At 40.5% G+C, this 23,317-nt stretch overlaps 1 protein-coding gene across 1 annotated transcript in view; it reads right to left on the bottom strand.

Annotated features, from left to right (window-relative positions):
- Positions 1–23,317, bottom strand: part of LOC140941555 (atrial natriuretic peptide receptor 1-like) — a 36,943-nt gene that overhangs the window by 4,635 nt on the left and 8,991 nt on the right. Inside the window, exons 2-20 of the mRNA XM_073390579.1 lie at positions 22,687–22,996; positions 20,895–21,056; positions 20,722–20,734; positions 19,682–19,862; positions 18,902–19,052; positions 17,364–17,456; positions 15,993–16,190; positions 14,642–14,720; positions 13,727–13,838; positions 13,358–13,444; positions 11,996–12,073; positions 7,849–7,950; positions 6,684–6,755; positions 6,397–6,559; positions 5,584–5,733; positions 4,306–4,489; positions 3,808–3,948; positions 1,353–1,476; positions 390–458 (exon numbers count right to left, since the gene is read on the bottom strand). Coding sequence (XP_073246680.1) covers positions 390–458; positions 1,353–1,476; positions 3,808–3,948; positions 4,306–4,489; positions 5,584–5,733; positions 6,397–6,559; positions 6,684–6,755; positions 7,849–7,950; positions 11,996–12,073; positions 13,358–13,444; positions 13,727–13,838; positions 14,642–14,720; positions 15,993–16,190; positions 17,364–17,456; positions 18,902–19,052; positions 19,682–19,862; positions 20,722–20,734; positions 20,895–21,056; positions 22,687–22,996 — 2,469 coding nt within the window. The remainder of the gene's footprint in view (positions 1–389; positions 459–1,352; positions 1,477–3,807; positions 3,949–4,305; positions 4,490–5,583; positions 5,734–6,396; positions 6,560–6,683; positions 6,756–7,848; positions 7,951–11,995; positions 12,074–13,357; positions 13,445–13,726; positions 13,839–14,641; positions 14,721–15,992; positions 16,191–17,363; positions 17,457–18,901; positions 19,053–19,681; positions 19,863–20,721; positions 20,735–20,894; positions 21,057–22,686; positions 22,997–23,317) is intronic.

Here is a 23,317-nt window from a genome sequence, read left to right as displayed (position 1 = left end):
GAAATTCCATACTCAGGACATGTAACTACACAGGTCTGAGTAATACTTCTGAAGGGTCGTGCCGAGAGGGAAATTTACGTCAACCAATCAGAAGCACTTTTCTCTGGATAATAAGCCACCAGATCAATTCGGGAAATATGGAAGAACGAGGGTGATAAGTGCGTGGTACAACTCTCCCCAGTTACTGTGAGTATACAAGGACTGTAAATCCAGAGGGTACAACATGCTATGTTCCTGCCCAAATCGCACAGAAAAAAAGCCTCGAGGGTGCTGGAGTACAGCACCGTCATAAAATCATTGCTTTCTTGCAAGCGACAATAAGTAAAGCCTGAAAGAGATAACTAACGAGGAAAGAAGTCTACGTCATCAGCTGTGTTTCAACCACTTACTTTGTACACGTCATATTCTTGGATGATGTCATCAAACAGTGTATAAAGATCGTTGAGAAGGGTAACAACCTGCAATAAATAAAAACGTTTCAGTTCAAATGTCTAAATATTTGGAAAGTGGTCAAACCAAGTGTACTCGGGGAGGATCCACCTTGGGAAGACTATGCAAGACATCTCGAAATGTTTTGAGAAAAAGAAATTTGCCTTGCCAGTTACAGGGGTCGAAGAAAACTCTTTGCCTGCCCGGGGCCACTTCTTGCTTACAAGGTTCGTACCCTTTTTTGAACAAAAAATTCAAGGACTTTTCGAGGACCTTCAAGGACACATTTCGCATTTTTAATGGACTCCATTCAGTGCAAAAAAGAGCCTGGAGTCTACGTCTTTTTTCGTTCTTCCACACCATGAGAAATTTTATCCCGAAGGTCTGTCCGTGTTTGCTTCTTTTCCTTTGCAGTTCTCCTTAAACTATTCAGTTAGCATTGAAATTCAAGAACTTTCCAGCACCGACTACAATTTGAGAGGATTTTCAAGGTGCGTGCGAACCCTCGCTTAAGTAATGATTTTATTAGAGGATGACTTGCCTGGACCTTTGCCCATGGGGTAAGTAAGCTTTAAACGTTACTTGCCCAGCAAGAAAGTCTACTTGTCCCGGACAACTGGATCGGACTTTTTTCTAGCCCTTCAGACAAATAGCACGGGAACATTTTCTAACTCCCCGCTTAACAGGGCTTGCTTTGGCTGGACCTATTCCCCCATAATTTGCAAGTCTAGTCTACTTGAGTGATTGACAAGGGCAAATAGGACACCATTATTTAATTTCTACAATGGAGGGGAAACGAGTACACAACAACAGCACAAGTCTTCCCGTTGAGTGGTGGGACCAACCTGTACACAACAGTTTCTACCACTTCTCTTATGATTCCTCAAGGAACGAACATGTGATAAAATGAGCTTATGTTGTACCTGCATTGGTGTACTCCCCGATGACAGACTGGTAAATCCTACAATATCGCTGAAGTAAATTGACACTTCATGGAAGCTCTCTGCTTCAACTGTCTGTCCTTTTTTCAACTGCTCAGCTACAGGTCTGTAAAGCACGCAAAAAAGAAAAAAATTAAGGGCGCTCTTCTTACCACACAATGAACTGAAATATGAAATGAGTTGGAAAGAAACAAAACTGACCCTAAAAAGGACTAACTGTCTACCTCATCTACCAGATGTGATGCATATGTATACCTTGCACTAGTTATTCATTCCTTTTCTCTACCAGTCCAAGGAAGATTCATTCTCACTTGATTTCCGACATCAAAAGAGTGCTATTAAAAAAACCGTGACAGCGCAAAGGAAAACGATTTTTCACAATCGTTGTTGTCTAGCAATCGCAACAATCGACTTGACCAGTCAACGACATGGCGAGACGGTAGAGCTTCCAGTCCCGACACCAAGGTACAGTTCGTTGTGGTGAGGAGTTGAGTAAATCAGAAAAACGTGATTATTGATAACGACTAGGGTATCTAAAAGATAGTAATGCTGCGGCACATTCTGTTGATACTGGCATTAGTTAGGCAGTGAGACTTAAAAGAATCAAAAATGGCATTGAATGTCCTATTTACATGTTGGAAAGTACTAGAATAATTACTATCAGTCTATAGAAAGAACTCGTGGGAACGTTGTTTAGAAAATGATCAAGTGGTTATCAACTCTGGTTTTCCCACAGTAAATTGTAGGAAATAATAGAAATTCAGATTGTTTATCCATATATTTAATATACGGTGCACGATATTTTCTCTGGAAACACAATACTTTTCTTGCTGTTTGTTGCACTTTATTAAGTAACAGTTATTTAGCTATATATTTATAGAAAACAACAACACAAAAAACGAAAAAAAGAAGGTGGGAATAAATAATCCGGTAGGACTCGAACCCGGCACGTTTGACTCGACGCGACTGCACCTAACCACTACACCACAGAAGCTGATTACATAATTCTGTGGAGAAGTCTTTCATTTTATTCCTTTCCCATGAAACTTCCGCCGGCAAGATGATCGCCATCCGCATTAACCGAGCTATTAACAGTGAAAAAACAATGTAAACGCATATTCCATGGCAACGAATGAATGAAAGAACAAAATTATGCTTTTCAAAACGCCGATACACGTCCTCGTCTGCAAAGTCGATTTCCGCTGTTATTTTGAAGCGAATTGGTCAAAATCACATCCATTTTCGGCTCACACAGTTTCTGCAGAACAGCATTGCATGACATTTTCTCACTTTCACATCACCTTCTAGCAAGCTGGAATTTGTATATCCCCCGTGTTGCGGAGTCGAAGAGCAAATGCTCATCTTCTCGTCAGGTTTAACACCTACACGAGTCAAAGGCTCTTGAATTGAAATCCAATCCCCAAGTTAACCATCGTACTCAACTGAAAGACTCCTGGGTGTCTTAAAATTTGGTAAGACCTCTAACCGTGCTGTAGAAAATTTGCCACAGAGAAAACTCTAACTCTGAGCAGCGAACAGTGCACTCTCTCACCCACCGAGCTTCCCCGTGCTTTTATTTGAGTTGTTCGTGGCGCAATGCACTCTGGTTAAATGCAATGCATTGTGGTAAAAAGTGTGGTTAAATGCAATGCATTGTGGTAAAAAGTGATGAATTCGAGAATTCGTCGCCCCTTATATATTTCCTTTAAATCCTGATTATGTTGCTGCTCGCTCCCTTCGGTCGCTACGCAGCAATAATCATGAATACCGCATTCGCGATAAGCTCAAAACTTTGCTCCGACGTAAAATTTTACCGATAAGCTCATAAACTGGTTACTTAGGCTTCCTGTGGAATTCGCAGGTCTAAATCGTACTACCTTCTTTATCACTGAGCCTCAAATCTGTTAGCGGACATTAATGGGCCTATGCCATGAGCCGCTGAGTCAAGACGAGCCCAGAATTCAAATTGTGCCCGCATTTTTCTCTAGGAAGACACCAGATGACCAGCGGTTTCCGTTGAAATAAGGGTTTTGCGAGGGGTGGGTGGGTGGGAGGGAGACTTCATTCTTGCGAGTTCACATTAGTTGGGAATCGAATCCACAACCATGCACATGCCTTTTAACTGCCCAGTATTGACATAATTTCGCTAAACAGAATAACAATTGCCTCTAAGCCAATAACGACCTATACTTCAAAGTTCCTTCTAGTTTTCCTAAGCCGACGAACCCCAGGTGAACGCAATAACAGAAACTTGTCAACTTGGCTGTGACAGCTGATGCCTGCAAATATGACTGTCAACTAAAAACTGTAACGTGTCTCAGTCCCGGTTTTATGGTTTTCGAGTCGGTCTCCCTACTTCCTATTTGTGCACTTCTCTCTACCTTCCTATCTGCATTCATTTATTTATTTATTAATCTTAATAATGAAAGAAAGAAACCTTGGTAGCATCCTTTCCAAGAGAGCGTCTGTCTTTTTCTTCTCCTCGATCAGTTGACCGGTTCTTTCCATGACCAGTTCCTCCAGATTATCCGCATACTTCTCCATCATGTAAACTATGTTATCAAAGATGTTGGTTTTCCTTTGGAGAGAAACAACAGAAAGGAAGTCTTGAAATCACTCAGAATATCTCAAGCCTTGGAATTGAGCCTTTTAAATGGTACAGTTTATAACTGAACATAATTTCTCGCTTTACCTGTACTTCAATAAACAAGCAGTCTTAATCAAGTTTAAAAATCTGTATAGCCAGCTGGTTAAAGCCCTGCTGCAACAAGCAGGTTATCTTGTGCAACGCTTGCAGCGACTAAAACGTCGCAGAACCTGTACGCTGCATGAGCATTATAATACGCAATTTATCAGATAAGGCCTCTACCACACTTCTCTGCGAAAAGAAAAATGACAACAAAAACAACATATTTTAAAGTCGATAGGTACTTACATTCCGTTATTGACTAGCACCTTGTGCATGGTCTTCTTAATCTCATGGAAATCTGGTCTTTCATCCGGGTTCTCAACCCAGCACTGTTTCATGACTTCCCGGATCTCCTCAAGGCCTGCTATCAGTGTTGTGACTGTTGGCCGAAATGGTGGGAACTCGGCTTCTTTAACTCTACGTATGATGTCTACAGAGATCAAAATAAATAATTTTAAACAATTTATACGAATGAAATAGCACGTGAACAATAATAGAGCAGTGATTTTGTTACAAATAGTTATGGTGGGTCCTGGAACTCAGCTTCTGAAAAATCATTAGTCCCAGTCCAGAACTATTGAGTCCCAGCTAAAGACACGAGTCCCTAGGTCTTTATGTAACCACACAGTTAATCTTTAAGACAGACTCCAAAACTCTGTATTACAGTTTACTGAAAAAAAAGTACTCCTTCTATTGTGAAGAACAACAAAGACTAAAACAAATATGCGCCGTTAAATAGCCACAAGAACAGCCACAGTAATCAAACAACACGAACAGGATATTCTACGGGACGTATACCACAAATTATTTTGCGTCTTTGGGATTTTTATGAGTCGGGGACGCAGGACGCAGAGGTGACAAAATCACCGATATTAGAATAATTTTACCTCACTCGTGAAACAGATACTAACAACTCATACCAAATAGCTACAAGTGAACAAAACAAGACAATGGAATTGGTTCACAATTGTACGTAGTAGTCTTCTACTTTCACGGGTTACGGAGAGTCAGTTCCCTGACGTTTCTTATCAGTGATGTCGCCAGCTGGAAATACTGTAAACAGATTCTTACATGGTGTTAAAGACGTTGTGATTCATCAAGAAAAAAGCGAGACGTTATCAAACTGAATAAGACAATAGAAAATGTGTTTTTGAAAAAACGTCAAACGCTCGCTCGCATCTAGATCAGGAATCTGTGTATGGGTTAACTTAAGTGAATTGAGACGAATAACCAATCTTACCTAAAAGAAAGTCTTAGCATCCTAACTACTAATAGTAACAGACAACTTACTAAAAAATCAAATCAAGATAAAGTTAAAGGCAGGAAAAACACCTTGGCATTTCGCCACCGACCATTACCAGCAAACCACTAACAACGGAAAAGCATAGGTGACTTCCCTTTACACTCAACATTTAATTAAAAACCAAATAAAAGTTGATGAAAACATGAATGACCTAAAAGCCCCACTACAACTTTTGAATTTTTTTCTTTGGCTAAGACAATTTTAAACCGCTACCAACCTACCTTTAGGTTCCATGAAATTAGCGCTGTAAGGCCCTTCTCTGGTGTGGAATTCTTGTAAAATTATAGCAAAGCTATAGACATCACCTTTCTGGGTTCCCTTCGGAGGCCGATTATTGATCCGCAAAAGCTCTGGAGCCACCCAGAGTAAATCTAAAATCAGATAAGGGAAAACGATGAACCAATTACACTTTAGTACCACAAGACGTCGTGAGGCCTATAATTCGATTAACAGGGTCATTAAGCAAGGAGAGCTCCTCTGCAATTGAATCTGGTTAAATGCGACCACCACGAGCTTAGCGGCTGAGCGGTTCACAAGCATAGTGGTGAAGCGGTTCACGAGCTTAGTGGTCAAGCCGTCCACAAGCTTAGCGACATCCTGCGGTTAATCCCATAAGTGCAGGCTCACATGGTACGTGGTAGCTTTGTACACTGCTAGGATCTTTGAGTTCTTCGTTTAGCATTTGTGCAGCGGTCTGTGGAGCGGTTGCTTTAGCGTCTGTCCCCCTCCCCCACCCCCACACCCACTGTTTCATCACTGTAACGGGTGCCTTCAATGGGGGCTCATGGCTTGGTTGCGGGGATTTGCTTGCCATGGGGGCAGTATTCTTTCTATGGGCTGGCTGGCCACAATGGAAGCCCCTGGGTATCCCAGGCACTCTCCTTCCACTTAAGCAAGCAGTTGGTTGAATCGTTTTTTCTAATATTTCTCCCGTAACATATATTGAAAGGGACAGTCTTCCTTTTTAGCTTTTTAAAAAGATAGCAAATAACGTGACATAGACTCTTTAGTGTAATGAAATCCCACTGTGTTACCTCGGTAATAGGCGTAATCTTCCCGGTTCTTTTTTACTTTGGCTCTAAACGACGGTAGCCCATAATCTGTAATTTTCAGAACCCAGCGGCTGTCCACTAAACAATTCGATGATTTGAGATTGCCGTGAGATTTCACGTCAGTGTTGTGCATGTATGCCATCCCCTACAGGAATATAAATAACAGGTTGTAGTAACAACAACAAAACAGAGCAGCTATAATAGTAGTGGTAGAAGTAGCAGTACCAAGCGAAAACTTTTTAAAATCACAGGATGCAACGACAACATACCTTGACTATATCTGCTATCAGTGAAGCCATAAACATGTGATCCAACTTGACGTCTTCATTTTCTAAAATGTCCTGATAGAAACAAAAATTAAACTGCAAATTACACTAAGAGTATAACAGGCCTTTCGAATTATTTTGATTGGCCGTAACAATACATCGGGCCCTTGAGGCTTTCATCACGACAAACGGAGTCTTGTACCTATAGTATATCGTGAAACAGGAAAATTCTGACCGGACACTCAAATGGTATTCTTTCGGCGAAAAGGCAGAGCCATCCCTTAGTTATTTCTATGTGAGAAGTGGCCATCTATAGTTTCGAAAGCAGAGAAAAGGGAGCTTAAGCAAACACGGCGGAAGTCAACCGGAAGTGAGGCCTTTTCATTCTTAATATGCCTTGATGATATAAAATTTAGATTGCTTTGCTTCTGTACTCTTATAGAGACGATTTGACCGAAAATTTGGGGCAAACCACCACTCAAGAATGTAAAAAGGCCACCTCTGGTTTACATGGGTAGCTCAAAAACCCCTTTGCTTAAGCTCCCTTAAGATTGCTCAACACCCCCTCCCCCATTCCCCACCGACGACACACACACACATACTCCTACAATCCATTCCGAACCAAGTTCTTGTGCCCAAGCCACCATTAGAAAACGCCTGCACTACAAGGTGCGAGTAAACGGCAACGGATTTTAATGGCTACCTGAGAGCTACGGAAAACAGAGAATTGAAAACTAATTGCGGCTGTCAGCGATACCCCAACAGTGACTCTTAGAGCGTGACAGCAGCGTGACAAAATTCTTGCGTTACACCACAGAACTTTTGAATTTGAATTTGTAAGGCCTTTAGCTCTTGGATGAAAGGCGAGCCTAAGTCGCCTGCGTATCTGAATTGACGTTTGACTGATACGTGTGAGCCTCAAATGCCTTTACGGCTAGTTTTCGTTGGGAGAGAAAGAGAAGACTGCAATGGTTGTTACCTTAGGTTTTGGGAGTTGTAAGAACTCGCTTGGAAAAGTGTAAAACAAGAAGCTGAATTAAATCCCGAATTTCAGTTTCTTAACAGCAACAATCTCACAAGCTAGTGGCTTACTGTTAACTTATGCTAATCAATGCTGCAAATGGAAAAAAGACGGTTGTAAAAATTTCCTTTTATAAATTTCCGTTACCTGTAGACTTCCTCTGGAACAATACTGCATAACAATGCAAATTTCAGGTTCCACACAAGCACCAATAAATTGGTTCAAATTATCGTGTCTAATGTCGCGCATCTAAAAAGACAAAAACAAGAGCTCAGTTAAGTACTCAGATCTGGCCAACACAACAAACTGGGAATCTAATGAGGCACTCAGGCTCAACATGACACTTATCAAATATTCCCAAAATCGTATATGTAATCAAATCGTGACAAATGAAAATAGGGAATAATGTCACACGCGTACTTTGTACTTTTTTCTAAATCTTGTTTATCGTTCCTTGGAATTTTTAGATAAAATGCCCATTAGAATACTTCTTGATGAGCTCTTTCGTGTGTTTAGGTTTTCTAAGGCCCGGTTCAGACGCCGAACTTTTCATGAGCCGAACCTAATTAAAAGTGGCCATTTTCATTTCACTTTTGCAAATTACGTTATTGTATATTACGCATTAGATTCGGCGCCTGATTCAAAGCCGTTCCAAGCTAAGCCGAATTAAACGCCGAACTTCTCACGTACTCAATTCAATCGCCTTATGAAAAGTTCGGCGTCTGAACTGGGCCTAAAGCATCTTTTAATACCCTAACATCTTCATTCATAACTTTGTTAAAACTTTGACTCCATGAACGGTTCCCGTGGCAGTTTTGTAATTTCACATGTGAAAATTAATTATATATTAGTATAGAGCTGTTATACTACTACATGAAAAATTACTGCAATTTGATTGGCTTATAGCAGTGGTATTTCAGCTTAATTTGAAATACCTACATGTGAAAATTACAAACCTTTTGTGGGTAGTAGTATAAACAAATAATAGCATGATTTGCAGTGTGATATTTGGCGTAAATACCACTCGAGATATTTCAAAATTGTCTCAAATTTCACTCGCCTAACGGCTCGTGAAATTTCGTATGACAATTTCGAAATATCACTCGTGGTATTTATGCCAAATATCACTACAAATCCAGTGTTCTCCTTATCAGGCGGTAACCGGTAAAATTTACCGCCTGAAGCAACACTTCTTACCGCCTGCAACCGCTTAAAGGTTTTTTTAAAAATTAAATATTTTTTTTTAAAAAAAATATGCAAGTTGTGATCCGATCCGATCCTCACAAGAAAAAGAATGAATATATGGAAAAGTATAGCTACCTAAGTACAAAACGTATAGCCCAAAAATAATGCATGTGCAAGAACTTCTTTTTGCGTCCGCAAGCTGACAGCTTCGTGCGGCTTTTTGTAGGGCGCTTGCCTTGAATCCAGCAAGACGCAAGAACTTCTTCAGTCGTTTTTACTTTCATAGATATATTTCACTGAAAATTTTGCAGACAAAATTATTCAACAGGTCAGATCAAGGTCAAGCGAGGCGTTACGCTAAGCGTTTGAATCGTTTACATTATCGTTTGGCGATTTTTTCGTTTGCATCGTTTCTATCCTTTTCTGGTGGTTTCTGTCGTTTCTGACAGTTCGTTTGTTTCGCTTCTTTCAGTAGCTGTTTGAAGGAGTTTCACAAACGATCATCGGGTCATTTTGCGAGATCGCCGCAAACACGTGAAAATTTATTCTGACAATAAAATAGCTGTGCCACTTTCCATGTTTGTCAGCGGATCACTAATCTATACTTTAGGCACATAGTTTTAAACATTCAAAACCCTAAAAGTGTTTCGTTCTTGCTGGTTTACAATTACAGGGATGTATAGATAACACGTGTAAACAAAACAGATAAACTAAAAATACGTTCATGTTTTTTTAAAATGCACACTGCAGCTCGTTTTGCAAAATAAGGATCGATGAATTTTGAAACAGTATATATAAAATTATCTTGTGCAAAGGTAACCTTTTAAGCGAGGAAATGTGCACAATTTCGATAAAAAAGCAGCACTTCAAAAAAATAACGATCATAGTGTGTTTCGCAAAAGAGCCGTGTAATTTAAGACCACAACTGTGTCAAATTAAAGCGCTCCTCGAAAAAAAAAAACATACTAAAGTAAAGTAAGGAATGTTTCACGAAAGGCTCTTTCAAATTACTGCAATAAAGTGATAAATAATCGTCATGTTTTCTTTGGAATCGTGATATCCATTGTGGCAGAAATTCAACGCCTTTGGTTTGTTTTGCCGAGAGTATGGTATTGTACTATGAAATGATCGAAATGTTCGAAACTACAGATCGTTTTGTTAAACAATCGCCTCACACGCTTTATCTAACTTTGGAAAAGCTGAACGATTGAAGTGTTCACTTTGCAGAAAAAGCAGAGAAAGCTGTTCGCTTTCTCAGGGAACTTTTTACGTGTGTCCTTTCATGATTACCTTTTGCTGCCACAGAGTGAATTAGTATCAAAGCTACAAAATGATGTTGCAACAAAAAGTTGACAAATACCACAAACTTCTTTCAGGTTAACACTTGTAAAGAATTTCATGCGCCTTCTTGAGGCTTGCGGTAGTTTTCTAGCTTCTTGCGGTGAAGATTTTTGACTTCTTTCGTTTCAAAGTTCTTGCGGGTAAAACACAAAGGGTCCGCAAAAATACGGCACTTTCGCTTCTTGCGGTGGCTTGCATGTTCTTGCGGCGCAGCAACTTCTTATGCCACTTTTAGCACGTGCATTACTTTTGGACTGTACTGTATATACAGCTTTCCTTTTTAAGGACATGCATTTTGGAAAGAGGACATTAAAGACATAGTAAAATTATTGGAATCGAACGTTTTAATTTGTTGTCTAAAGATAACACGACAGCAGATTTGCGTAAAATAGGTCTTAAAATATGGGAATAAAAAAAATTTCCCAAGGAGGGCGGGGTCCATGTCCCTCCCTCCACTCCCCCACCCCCTCCCCCCCCCCCGAGAAAAGTGTATATCTTTTGGCCTTACCGTCCATGAATGGTCCCTTACCTGCTGAGCTAAAATTTGGGGAGAACCCTGCAAATCATGCTATTACCTATACAAATTTCGCCCCAAAATTAAGAAGTAATTTGTCACTCATGATATTAAATGGATACTTCGAGCAACACAAGAAAAAGATTTAGACTTTCGGCAAAACAAAATTCGTCTTTTCTGAGCAACACACGTTAACAGAAAGTAAGTCCTTTCCCTCCCTTAATATGCCATGACGCTTCCAAATTTTTATTGCTAACGGCCTTAAAGGTGATGTGACAAGAAACGATTCGCAACGACGATTTTTAAGCGCAACACAGAATCGTCTCGTGTAACATCACCTTAAGTCTTATAGAGATATTTGGGCAAAACCACGGCCCAAGAATGCAAAAGGTCATCTTCCGGTTGAGGTGCGTTCCTCTTAATCGTGAACTTACGCAACAGGACTGAAGAGGGAAGAACAAGGCAAACCTTGTGTGACAAGTGTGACAATAATTTTGTTTGAAATAACTTTTCGCCAAACTTCACTTTCCTTTAAACAGATCTTTTTGGTAAAACACCGGAAAACATTAATGTTAAGTAAAGATCACGACAAAATACGTAAGTAATAGCCCTGTCACGTTTGTCACACACGAGCATTTTGCCGTCCTCTTCTTCCTGCCGTCCTGTTGCGTAAACTCACTAATACCAACTTATGTATGTAATAAATTTAAATTAGCATATCACGTAGATTATCATTAGTTACTAGAAATACGTGTATCGCAGAACCTCGCGAAGCTCGGGGGGGAGGCCCATAAAATGTCAGGGATGGAACGGGGAGAGAATTGGAGTCAATTGGGTAGCTTAGGAGGGCGAGTTTCAACACTGGCTCTAAGACTGGAAGGTGAGATGTAGTTAATCGCCTTTTGGTTGGAGTAAATTTCAACCCAGTGCTCTTTTATTAAAAAGCAGTTTCTGGGATTTAAATGGGGTTGGTGTTGTTACGGAAGGGTAGCTAATGTTTCATTATTATTAATATTGTATTATTTTGCAACTTAGTGTAGCACCAATAGGCCCTTTCAACGTGGTCCGGCAGTCACGCGGCCATGATTTACAGTACAGTCCCAACGCGTTTCTAGCGTACCCAGGATGGTGATTTTGTATCACGTGACAAACAACCTGCCAAGCGCCCATTCCGAAACGTTGCTGATGATGATTTTTCACTTACATGCAAATCATTAAACCAATACCCGGACCTGCATTTTTGTTCATACAAACCTGTTTTAGCTCTAAAAGGACTTTCCTCGTCAGATCTATTTGTCCTTTAGGAAGTTTGGCGATTGTCACCATATTTCCCTACAGGTAAAAATAGACACACTTCACAGTCAAGAAGCTAACAAGGGAGAGATAGAGTACAGACAATGGATAATAACTATACATAAATCCTATGAGAACAAAGCAGAACCTGAGCCATGTCATCACGCAAAACACCTTCGATCGATTACGGAAGATCACAAATTTTGATGGTAGATTTAGGAAGATATATCCTCAACAGTGAAGTTAACAATATTTTATTGGTCACAAATTTAACATTATAACGTACTCAACTGTTAGTAGGGTAGAACACTTGTCAAAAGTACATTACTCTCAAAGATGAATCGAATAGACTTGTAGAGAAGCACACTATGCGATACGAACCCAAGAGCAGAATGTCCCGTAACCGTAACAGCTCTAGGTTTGTCCATAGAGGGCTTAACTGTGCACCCTGCTTTAGGCGCACTCGAGAAAGACGCCGCATGAATCGAGTAAGATCTTGAGCATGCGCTGCACGTTGCTAGGAAACAGACTCGCACCCAGGCCTAATAACCGTGCGCTTGGTACTGCGGGCTTAGTTATGACCATCAATAAACGAATGCTCGCACTCGAAAAACCAGTTTGACGAAGAAAACAAGTTTGACTAGTCTAGAATTTCGGACTGCGGCTTTTTCAGAGGCTTGATGGGATACATGCGGAGTCTCCATTTCTCATCCTCTGTCTTTTCAAGACGAAGCCAAAAGACGGCTCTGCTCCCACGGTGGCTGAACTGCAGAGTGGGAGGCTACAGGCTCGATTTCCGCACTAGTCTGACCCAGGCCTCAAAATAGTAGAGAAAACTGGGGCAAGGGGGAGTAGTAAAGCCTGTAAGCATTGTTTTTACTACCTCATTCCAGTATACCAGCTCCTGGTATACCCTATGATTGGTCAATTGTAACAGTTTACTTCAACACTAACGACAATCATTTGGCTTCGCGAGCGCAGAGTCTAATAAACACGTCGTGCAAGCGAAGCCCTCCTTGACCACACCTTTTCAGGTTTTGACATTTGATAATTCGACACAAGAAACCGTTTTTCAAAAAGTGGGCGAGGAACCGGGAGGATTGAGGTATTTGAAAAGATGCTTACAAGACTCTCCCCTTCTCTCTTCGCGCCGTTTTTCGCTCGTTCGCTATTTCACTGCTCGCTCGCTTTTTTCGCCCGTCCGCACTGACCGACAACCTGGAACAGGCTATTCCCGGACCGGTTCAAGACTCAGGGTCTAAATATAACTCGGAGGTTCAAGCACATGGTCGAACCATGCGACGAAGGCAGACAGCATCTTACCTTATAATAACCAGCGGTTGTCACTTTACCATCACTGCTTTCTTCTCTCATAAGCGGTACATTCTCTTCGTGATCATGCGTGTCTTTCTGCATGAAGAGAGAGAGTTGCAACATTCATCAAGTCAAGCAAATTAAACAATATAAGACTAAGAGTTTCAAAGTTACAAGACGTTGTAACTTGAAGATATTAGAGAGATGTAGGGTCACGTTTACTGCAAACGGGAAACGTGAGTTGCAAGTTGAGAAATTTCTCAAAATGCAAAATGAGGTAATAAAAACTGTTCAAAATATATCTGATGGATGAACATAAAATTAAACAACTGTTTTTTTTAGGACTTCGCTACAGAGGAGTTCTACCGTACTACTTACATTAACAATGGCACTTGCTAAAGAAGTATTGGAGGCCCTACGGTCAAAACCCAATTGATTATAGTCAATTTTCCACAGCCTGTTCTTCAGCTCCCTCTCTAACCTGTAATTTCTGGAAAATGAGATCAAGGACAATGATAAGCTTTGCAATCAAACGTACAGAGCTAATAGGTAGCAACCGGCATAACTACAAATACCTTCACGTAATGCAACTGTATCTGGCCTTCTTGGGCGGTTAAACGATGCCCCAACGTTAAACAACATTAGCCCTATACAGTCATATGAGGGGGCCATGGAACGTGTCCGTTTTAACGGGGTGTCCGTATTAAGGGGATTGAATTTAGAGAAGATGTAAAGGCCTTCTTTCCACAGGGACAAAGCTAACTGTCCTCAATAATAAGCTGTCCGTATTTAGCGAGGGTCCGTAAAGCGGAGTTTGACTGTATTTGCTGAAACCATAGTTTCAATTTAATGGTTCGCATCGTCTCGATCGCCCAAGGCGTCTCTAAATGTGAAAATCACGTTAAGCAAGTAATCAAGGGTGCCCCCTACCCCACCCAACAAAAAAGAGAGATCATAATTATTGACAGAGGCATATAAGTCCCTTGTTATCCTTACTAGAGCGAGCGAAATACGCGGGCGCGCGTGACAAAAGCGGCCCCGCGCGAGGTAGGCCATCGCGAACGGCCAATTTTACGCGCCTTTGTTTATTTTCGTATGCTCTGATATCCCAGGATAAAGACAAAGGGTCTACCCGTAGTCTAGCTTTTTTTAGAATTTTGTTATTCTTTTGTATTCATGATGATTGGCCCCCAATGCCTCGTTTAAAATGAATGTCACAGAAAAGAAACGATGCCACCATCTTGAAATAGGCTGTATGGTTCACTAAGGTTCATAACAAATACCGAGTAGTACCTGACAAGGTTAGTTACAAGGAGAATTGCAAGGAAGCCAAGTCCACATGAAACTCCCGCAATTATTTCCGTTTTGTTGTCTGGAAAACAAACAAGGGCAAAAAGCATTGTGAGCTTCAGTTACTCTCGATACAGTCAACCAAATAATCAAAAATCAGGTAAGCCACACAGTGAGCCATGGTAACAGTTTAGCTGAAAATGTCCTCGAGTTTGAGTTAGCAGTGTGGGATATAGAACGAAGAGATGGCTAGAAAGCGCGAGCAGACAGGAAGGGGAAAGGGGGTCACCGCGGTCAAACGAGAGTAATTGACACAAATTAAGCAAAGTACTTATTACACTCACTGTCAGACAGTCAAACCTCTTTAATACGGACACCAAAGGGACAGAACTAATAGTCCACTTACAGAGGTGTCCGTATTATAGAGGCAGGGAATGTATGATTTTTGGCATTCCTGGGACCAAACGAACTGTCCGTAATAGAGAGGTGTCCACAAGGTGAGATTAGACTGTAATCAGAGACCTTAAGATAGACCGTTCCCGTGTACGGGTACGGATAATTTAGCCGTACACGTAGCCGTAAATAAGGGTAGACTGCCTCTTACCCGGGGTAAAACGGGTAGGCTACCAGGTAGAATGGTAACGCCACTAACACATCTGCGAAATGATGGTTGCCTTTTATAAAACTACGAGGTAAACGTGTTCGCTTACCCGTACCCGTGGGCTGAAATGGTGTATCTTAAGGTCACTATTAATATATGTATACTACTAACACGCCGCTAATTTACTAAACGTTTTGAAGTTTCCTAAAAAAAGTTCTAAATTTTGACAATTGAAACTGGTAATACGTACTTTGGCATTATTTGTCAACAAAACTTTGCACGAGCGAGAAGTGCTTTCAACAGAAAGAAGCTAATTGCTTTGAGAAAAAAGTTGCTTTAACTTAATAGGGCCTGTTAACAAGGAGGGTTGATAACCCTCGTGCTAGGGTTACCCTTTTATGTTGCCAGTTAATGCCTAACAAAATAATTCAAAAAACGCCTCTGACGTTTGACCGCAGTGGAGGTGACCCCTCACCTCACCGGCTCCACCAGTAGCCTGTTCCTAGAGCGTTCTAAGAAGCCAAATGATAAGCACAATGATAGGAAAAAAAGACAGCTAAAAAGAAACTAAGTTAAAGAAAATAACTAAGTTCAAATCATGCAGTACAAAAATTAATGTTAATACACCTTGAGCCCTTTTTCTTGAAGAAGGGCCTTGTATAAAATTTCAGAAGGGGGACATGCGGCCCTCATTAGCCAGATTTTTAGAGTAGCGTATAAAGGATTAAAAAGTGTCATTATCAATAAACAAACCTTCCTGCTTCTCTGTTGGAGGAGGACATAGTTCATTATTGAAACCGCATCTTGGACGGTCTTTGGGCGGAACTGTACTCCCACCAACCCAAATCTTGGTCATATTGTTACGAAACACAAGCCGAGGAAAAACTTTCTTGGAACCATTACCCGAGGAATTTCCATAAGTGATTTGGAAGTCTGCAACTGGTACCATTACTAAAGGAAGGAGAAACAAAGAACCAACTGAGAAAGATGGTTTTTGAACGAGTGACACAGGCGGCTCGGACGAAAAAATATCAGTTCTCCCAACAGGAGTGTGATTGATTAAAAAATCATCTTTCTCATGTATTCACCAGGCTCAAAATTCACCAACGTACCTCTATCAAAGAACGAACTGTTGGCTCCAATTTGCTTATGCACCGCTGCGTTCTTACTGGAGACGTTTTTAAGAGCAGTGAACTAAAATAAAAGAATTTACTCTGACCAATCACAATCGGAGCTGACTTCAAATGGACCAATCAAATCACACACGGCAAAAACTGGGTGTGAGCAGCTCATGATTGCTTTTAGTTTTCGGCCGGTAGATTGAGAAATGACGCAAGATTTTTAAGCTGGCTGAAAATTTACCCAACGAATTACGAATTCTAAACCGCTCTGAGACTTCTTATTTCAAAGATAATCCAGCCCTGTTATGGGAAAACGTATTATTCCTAGTTCTCATTGATCACTAAGGGGAAAATTCTTTGATCTTTTATCAAATTCTCTCAACTAATCCTTCAAGCAAATGTATGCAGATCAGTCTGAAGAATTTTTAAGTTGAAAACTACCCTGTAGAGAGGATGTCCTTGGACAAGGGTAAAGTTTAGTTAAACTTCCTCCCACAATTGGCTGTCGTTTGCAGCTCTGTTTGATTGTCTACTGCCTGAGGCTGACTAGCTAGCCACCGACACACTTCTGTTCAAGACCTTAAGATATGGCCCTGTATTCTGTAGTTGCTCCCAAGAATAAATAAGCTGAAAGAAAAGCGTTTGTTGATTCCGTGGCGACTGAGAGTGCCAATTTGAAATACAACTTTTGGCTGTGGATTTCTTTGGCTTTCTGTGTTACCTTGGTGAAGAAAGAGACTGCCGCTTTCGGTGGCCTACAGAATTATAGGGTTCAACAGTTACCGGTCGTTTTGATAAAAGTCGCTCGATACAAGTTTACTCAGTTGAGGTGTAAATAGTTCAAGGTACTTGACTTAAAGAACAAAGATTATCCACCCAAAATGTTTTGCTTGTTCACGCGCAAACTATATTCGAAGTGAAAGAAATTTTTGTACAACTTCACGGCTTGAGTTCATCTCGAAACGACTTGTATCGAAACAATTGGTTTCCGGGTTCAACTTACACGCTTTGCCTTGAATCTTTCTTACATCCCATAAAGTCAGGTTAAAATCAGCATCACCATTCTCATCCAGGTGGGTCCTATAGCCCTGAATACCTGCAGAGAATTAGTGAAAACTGGTGAAAAAATTGCAAATACAGGGTTGAACCTCCATTAAGCGACCACAGTCGGGATTACGGCAACTGGCAAGTGAACGCTTAATAAAGATTGGCCGCACAACACAGATTCGTCATAAATTAGTATTAATCTATAGCAGAAACATCACTTCACATTGAAACAAACGCCTGATGGGAGCAGCATTACTGATCCAAAATCGGTCGTCAGCTTCTATATCGGACTGTATTTTCCTTCATAACATTCTTGAAATGAAGCCAAACTAAGTGTATCAAGCGCTTGATGGCCGGTTAATAGAGGTTAAAACAACGGGAAAACTCTCGCTAGGATGACCTAAACATGGCGACGGCCGCTTAACAGAGGTAGTTTAATTCCCCATTCCCAGACCTACAATTATTTCGGGACATTGAGTACTGGATGCTTAATAGAGAGTGGCCACTTGATAGGTGAACACTTGGTCATGCATATTATACAAATGGCATAGCGATATATGGCTCCTGGTGTCACTAGCCACAGATCATTTAGAGTGTGCACCTTTCATAATTATGTCAGGTGGTTTTCATAACTCTTTCCTCCAAGGACCCAGTTTTTCAGAAGCAAGGGACCAGAGGCTCCCCAACCAAGTAAAATTTTTGGTAAGAACTCTTAAAACCCCTCTTGGCTGGAGGCAAATATTTGGCTATTTGAAGGCATCAGGCTAACGATCCGAACTTGATAGTATATCACTCCAACTAACAGTAAGAGCCAAGATCATCCAATTGCAATGTTGACATCCTGACCACCCATCACATTCCCCCGTTCAAAATGACAAGATTATTACACAGTGGCGGATCAAGGGAAGGGGTCCAGGGAGCCCGCCCTGCCCCCCTTATTTTTAGACCAAACTGAGGCCGGAAGGGCCAAAAGAATTTGGGGGGAAGACCCCCACTCCAAAACGAAATGTGGTAATAACATTTTAAATACCTGTAACTGTTATAACTTTGATCACTAAAGAAAAGGAGAGAGTTGTAGTTTGCATGGCTACAGCAGGGTACATACTCTTTTCAGCTTTAAAATTCAATAACTTTTCATGACTTTTCTCATGACTTTTTCCAGTTCTCCATGACCTTAAGAGCAGCTATCACTTTCGAAAATTTTCAAGCCCATCCTTGTTTTAGGGTATTTTTTACCTAGTCCCTTTCAAAAAACACAAAAATTCTTGTGTCTACCATAACTTGATCTGTTGGCGCTATTTAATTACCGGTACTTGTCTCTATTTTACTTTGTTGTTGCTTTGACATCTGCAATAACTAATTTACAGAGTATAACTTTGATTTTACAAGACTTTCCAGGCCTGGAAAATGAAATTTGTAAATTTCATGACTTTCCAGGTTTTCCATGACCTGTACAAACCCTTTACAGATGAAATACACTACATCAGTACTCACTTTCATAGGTGTAATCGCGAAGTTGTGAGAAAATCTCCTGCCCTGAAGGAGTCCTATTTTGTTCTGCAGGAGGTAGTTGTGCACTGGAGATATTTAAGGCTACAGCAAACTGATAAACAGCATCGTACAGGTAGGCTCCATATATTGGAGGCTGCAACATAACACATGTAAATAATGAGTCAAAATGTCATGCAAACTAAACACAATAGCTAAATCAAACTGTCAAATGGCACGCCAAATTATGACTATGTGAAAGTATAATACACACTGTATAACTGACAATATTGGCCCTAGTAGCATATTTAGAGTCATTGACTTACTTTCCCCACAAAACCTTGGCCAAACACTTTTACTAAGAAATCATGAGCCCAGTCCAGAACAATTGAATCCCAGTTCAAAAAAACAAGGAGTCTTAAATTGCAAATGCTTGGGCCTCTATGTAACCAGACAGTTAATCTGAAGACAGACTCCAAAACTCTGTGTTACAGTTTACTGAAATAAAATATACTCCTTTTGTTGTAAGGCTCGACAAAGACTAAAAGAAAATGTGTCATTAAAGAACATCATCGGGTATATTACAAACTCACAAAGCCCTGCTCTCCCATTGGCTTGATTAAGTTAGTGGACAGACCATAGCTTTCAGTCATTGCAAAGATCAGGGTTTGAATCCCGGTCAAGCATGAGTTTTTTTCATGTTCTTTTTCAACCACTTAGGTTGTTCATTCAATGGCAAGGATCGTGTTCACTTTCATAAAATATAGCTACGGTATTTATACTTACACGATAATCCCAAGTTGCTGTACTTGCATTGTAGTGTGAGCTGTTGAAAGGGCTCTGTGATGTTTTGAGCTTCAACTCTGTAACAAAATCCTCATAGCTCTTCCCTTCTGCAGATTTCACAGCAAAAACAAGAGCAGCCTGCATGGCTTCCTCGATGTCCTTTCTTGTGTTGTTTTGGTCTCTTCATTAAGGAAAAGCAAAGCAAAAATTTTTTTAACAAAAATTTGTAGGAGGGATCACATGAAACCTTCATTAACACTTTTATGCCACATCACCAGGATAAAGGGAAAAAATTAACTCAAATTGCCAAATTAAAGCCAACTTCAAGCCAGACAAATTACAGTTTTTAAGGACCAAGATTTATTCAATAAATCTGCATTCTGTAATCCCCTTTTGAACTTCTGGTTGGTAGAAACAATCAATGGACAGTCATCTTTGATTTTTATTTCTTCAGCCACGGTTGATCACATTATTGTTACTTTTACACTCTAATAAAGAAAATAAGTACTTTTCAAGGACCTTAACTGAATTCAAGGACTTCAACTTTTCAAAACAACTTCTAAAATTCAGGACCTTTGCAAGATTGTACAAACCATGAAAACCGTGAGCTTTGCTCTATGCTGATAGGGGATGAGAGATTCAAATTTTCCCAAAATCAAACAACATTCATACTAACTGTCATTTCTGTCAGATGACTTTTGAGCATCTTTCACTACTGGTTAAGATATTCGGGAGGCATGCATAGCAAAGTATTTCAAGGAATGTAAGACTATCTACCGTAGGTTAGCTTTTGCATTAGTCTAGAACTCAAGTGACGTACAATATCCCTCTAAAGCAGCGAGTGTTTCAATGTATTTGACACTATTTGGGTAAAAGAGGTATTAAAATGAGGGAATGACCTTTCAGACAACTTAGCTCCTAAAGCTTTCCCAACAAGGGTAGGGCCATGTCCCTCATCCCATTCCCCATCCCCACCCCCAAGGAGAGTGCGCTTCTAGTGCTTCCTTTTTCGCCTTACTGGTCAAGAATGGTCCCATTACATTCTTGGGTTCTGTTGGAAGTCCTAGGAATTTTTTTTGGTTTTGATTTTTGCCCCCATTCGAGCATCCTCGTCACTCAAAATCCAGAGCACCCTCCCTCCACCCACCCCACCCACCCCCCCCCCCCCCCCCCCAGGCAAGGGTTACATACCTGTGCTGGAGATTCAAATAATTGAAAAACCACAAAAATTCGAGTCCAGGACTTGTTGCCTTCCTGACAAAATTGTGATTGAGACGAAATATAATAAATGCAAACTTTCCATTGATCATTTCCACTTGCTTGGCAAGATAAAGGGTCTCCAAACCAATAAAGTACTCTCCAATAACCAACACAACTATAAAAAATGAAATGTCCAGGTCAAAGAAGTGAGCACATTAATGTATAAGTAAGACTAAAAAATCACAAAAATTTTACTTGTGAGTGAATGAACAAGTGAATGAAATTTCGTGAATAAAAGAGGACAACAGACATGTCCTCTTTACATCTGGAACCTTAAGATACCCTGGACGTGGCAGTGAAGAAAACGTGGGTTTGCGGAGAAAGCCTGGAGCGAGGACGCCGCCACCTTGGCAGGAAAACTGCACATTAAGGTTGAGCAGGTTGCGTTGAGTGCTCGCCTGACAAGAGAGGATAAAGTAACGCTTTCGTGTGTTAACTCCATGATGTCTTTCAGAAAAACTCGTGAAGTCTTGCTTGATTGATACCTTAACGATCTTTTATTGGAAGAAAATATGTGCTCCCGGGTATGACTCCAGTTTCTCTAAAAACCACCAAATTTCTTCAAGGGAAACTTGAGAGCATGATCATAGTGCAGGTTATCAGCTGTTTGTTGCCAGACTTTCCCCCTTTCCATTGTTCTTGCTTTAAAATGATATGGTTCTGTCATGAGTACTTCCCATACTAAGGCAAGATTTTGATCTTCAGACCCCTCCATCGCTGAAGTGAAAGAGAAGAAAAACGAATTTAAAAAGTTAATAAATGAACCACGGTGTACTTTTTTTTTGCTCTTTCTTTTATTTGAGTGTCCATGTATTTAGCATGAAAGTGCTAATTGGGGACACTATTTTTACGTCTCCTAATGGAGACGGGACCGCCATTTTACGTGGCCATCCAAGCCACGCGAAGGTCTCGCCGCTTGCAGTGAAAAGGAAGTACCTTCATTTCTCAGTCATTTTAAGACCCTGAGTAATGGTCCGGCCCCGGGAATCGAACCCGCGACCTCCCGCTCTGCAGTCAAACGCTCTACCGACTGAGCTAATCCTGCTGTGTCTTGTTTAAGATCTCAATTTTCTCCCACATGTTCAAGTTTATTACAAGCCTAGATTTTTGTTTTTCCAATAATTTTTATTCTTCTCGTCTCTTAACTTTTTCAAAGACTATCCTAAAGCAAGAATGTGTGCCCTTAAAAAGAAGCAGTTATAGTGTTACATTTGTGTTGAAAGACTCTGCACTTTCATTCTCGGTTGCTGCCAAAACACTGAACCCAAAAGGCTTGATAGCAAAAAATAAGAGTCAATCTTGAGGGAACACAAAACTAAAAACACTTCGATGTGTCTCTTGAAGTAAAATGGATTAAAAAACCTGTACGAAAAGCAATTTCTGCACCGAAAACAAGAAAACCAACTCACCGTTTAATGAGGCAACCAAACTTCTAGTTTGCACCATCGTGACTTCAGGTCAACACTGTGACATTAGGCTAATTAGTTCCAAGAATTGACCATTTCACTTGCAGTTGACGTCCTCCTCGACGGCATCCAGAGTATCTTAAGGTCCCTATTATATGTTGATATACAGTTGTTGTACAAGGGCACCACTGGCAGTCATTATCAGTCCATTAGACCATTTAATAGGCTTCCGAAGCAACCCTTAACCAAATCCTGCCATTAGCCATAGAAAAACCCACAGTTTAGGGCATGTGGTTATTGCCTAAACTAATAAAGGTTATCACGAAGTCATGTACTTACTTCTTGCTGTTTGCTTAATTTTAATCAGAGCTTTCCTAAAATCCTCTTCAGCTTTAAGGTCATAACTGGGAACATTCGATGCTTTAAATTTCATGGCCACAGTAATACCATTTTTCTCAAATTCCTCTTCCAGGTACTCTGTTAAGGATGTCCACCTTGTAATATTTTGGTAAATGATAGCAATTCGAGTCCACTTATAAGTATTTTTTAGAAGGCTGATAATACTTGGTCCAATTCGTGAGTCCACAGAAAATGTGCGTCCAAATGTGGGAAACTCATTTTTGTCAGACAGTTCAGCAGCACTGCACATCTGAATACAAAAAAAGGTAGAAACTATTAATTAAGGAGTCCATACACAGCACTATCACAGTCAGTATCAGTAACACAATGCAATTGTCACTAGGCCACTCCCAGGAAAGAAATGAAAAAAACCCTACCTTTCGCTTAAGCTCAAAGATTCCTTTTCGTAAATAACTAGCCTGGCAGGGAATTTTGAACAAGTGACTTCGGAGTAGCATTGATTCAGATACCAAACCTTTCATGTGATGAACCTAATACATTGAATCAAGTACACTGTACATGAAAAGTTTGATGTCTGAATCAATTAGGAACACCTATTCAATTTGGAATG

This window comes from Porites lutea, chromosome 6 (genome assembly GCF_958299795.1).
Source record: "Porites lutea chromosome 6, jaPorLute2.1, whole genome shotgun sequence".
Classification (NCBI taxonomy): domain Eukaryota; kingdom Metazoa; phylum Cnidaria; class Anthozoa; order Scleractinia; family Poritidae; genus Porites; species Porites lutea.
This window is presented reverse-complemented; position numbering and strand designations above follow the sequence as displayed.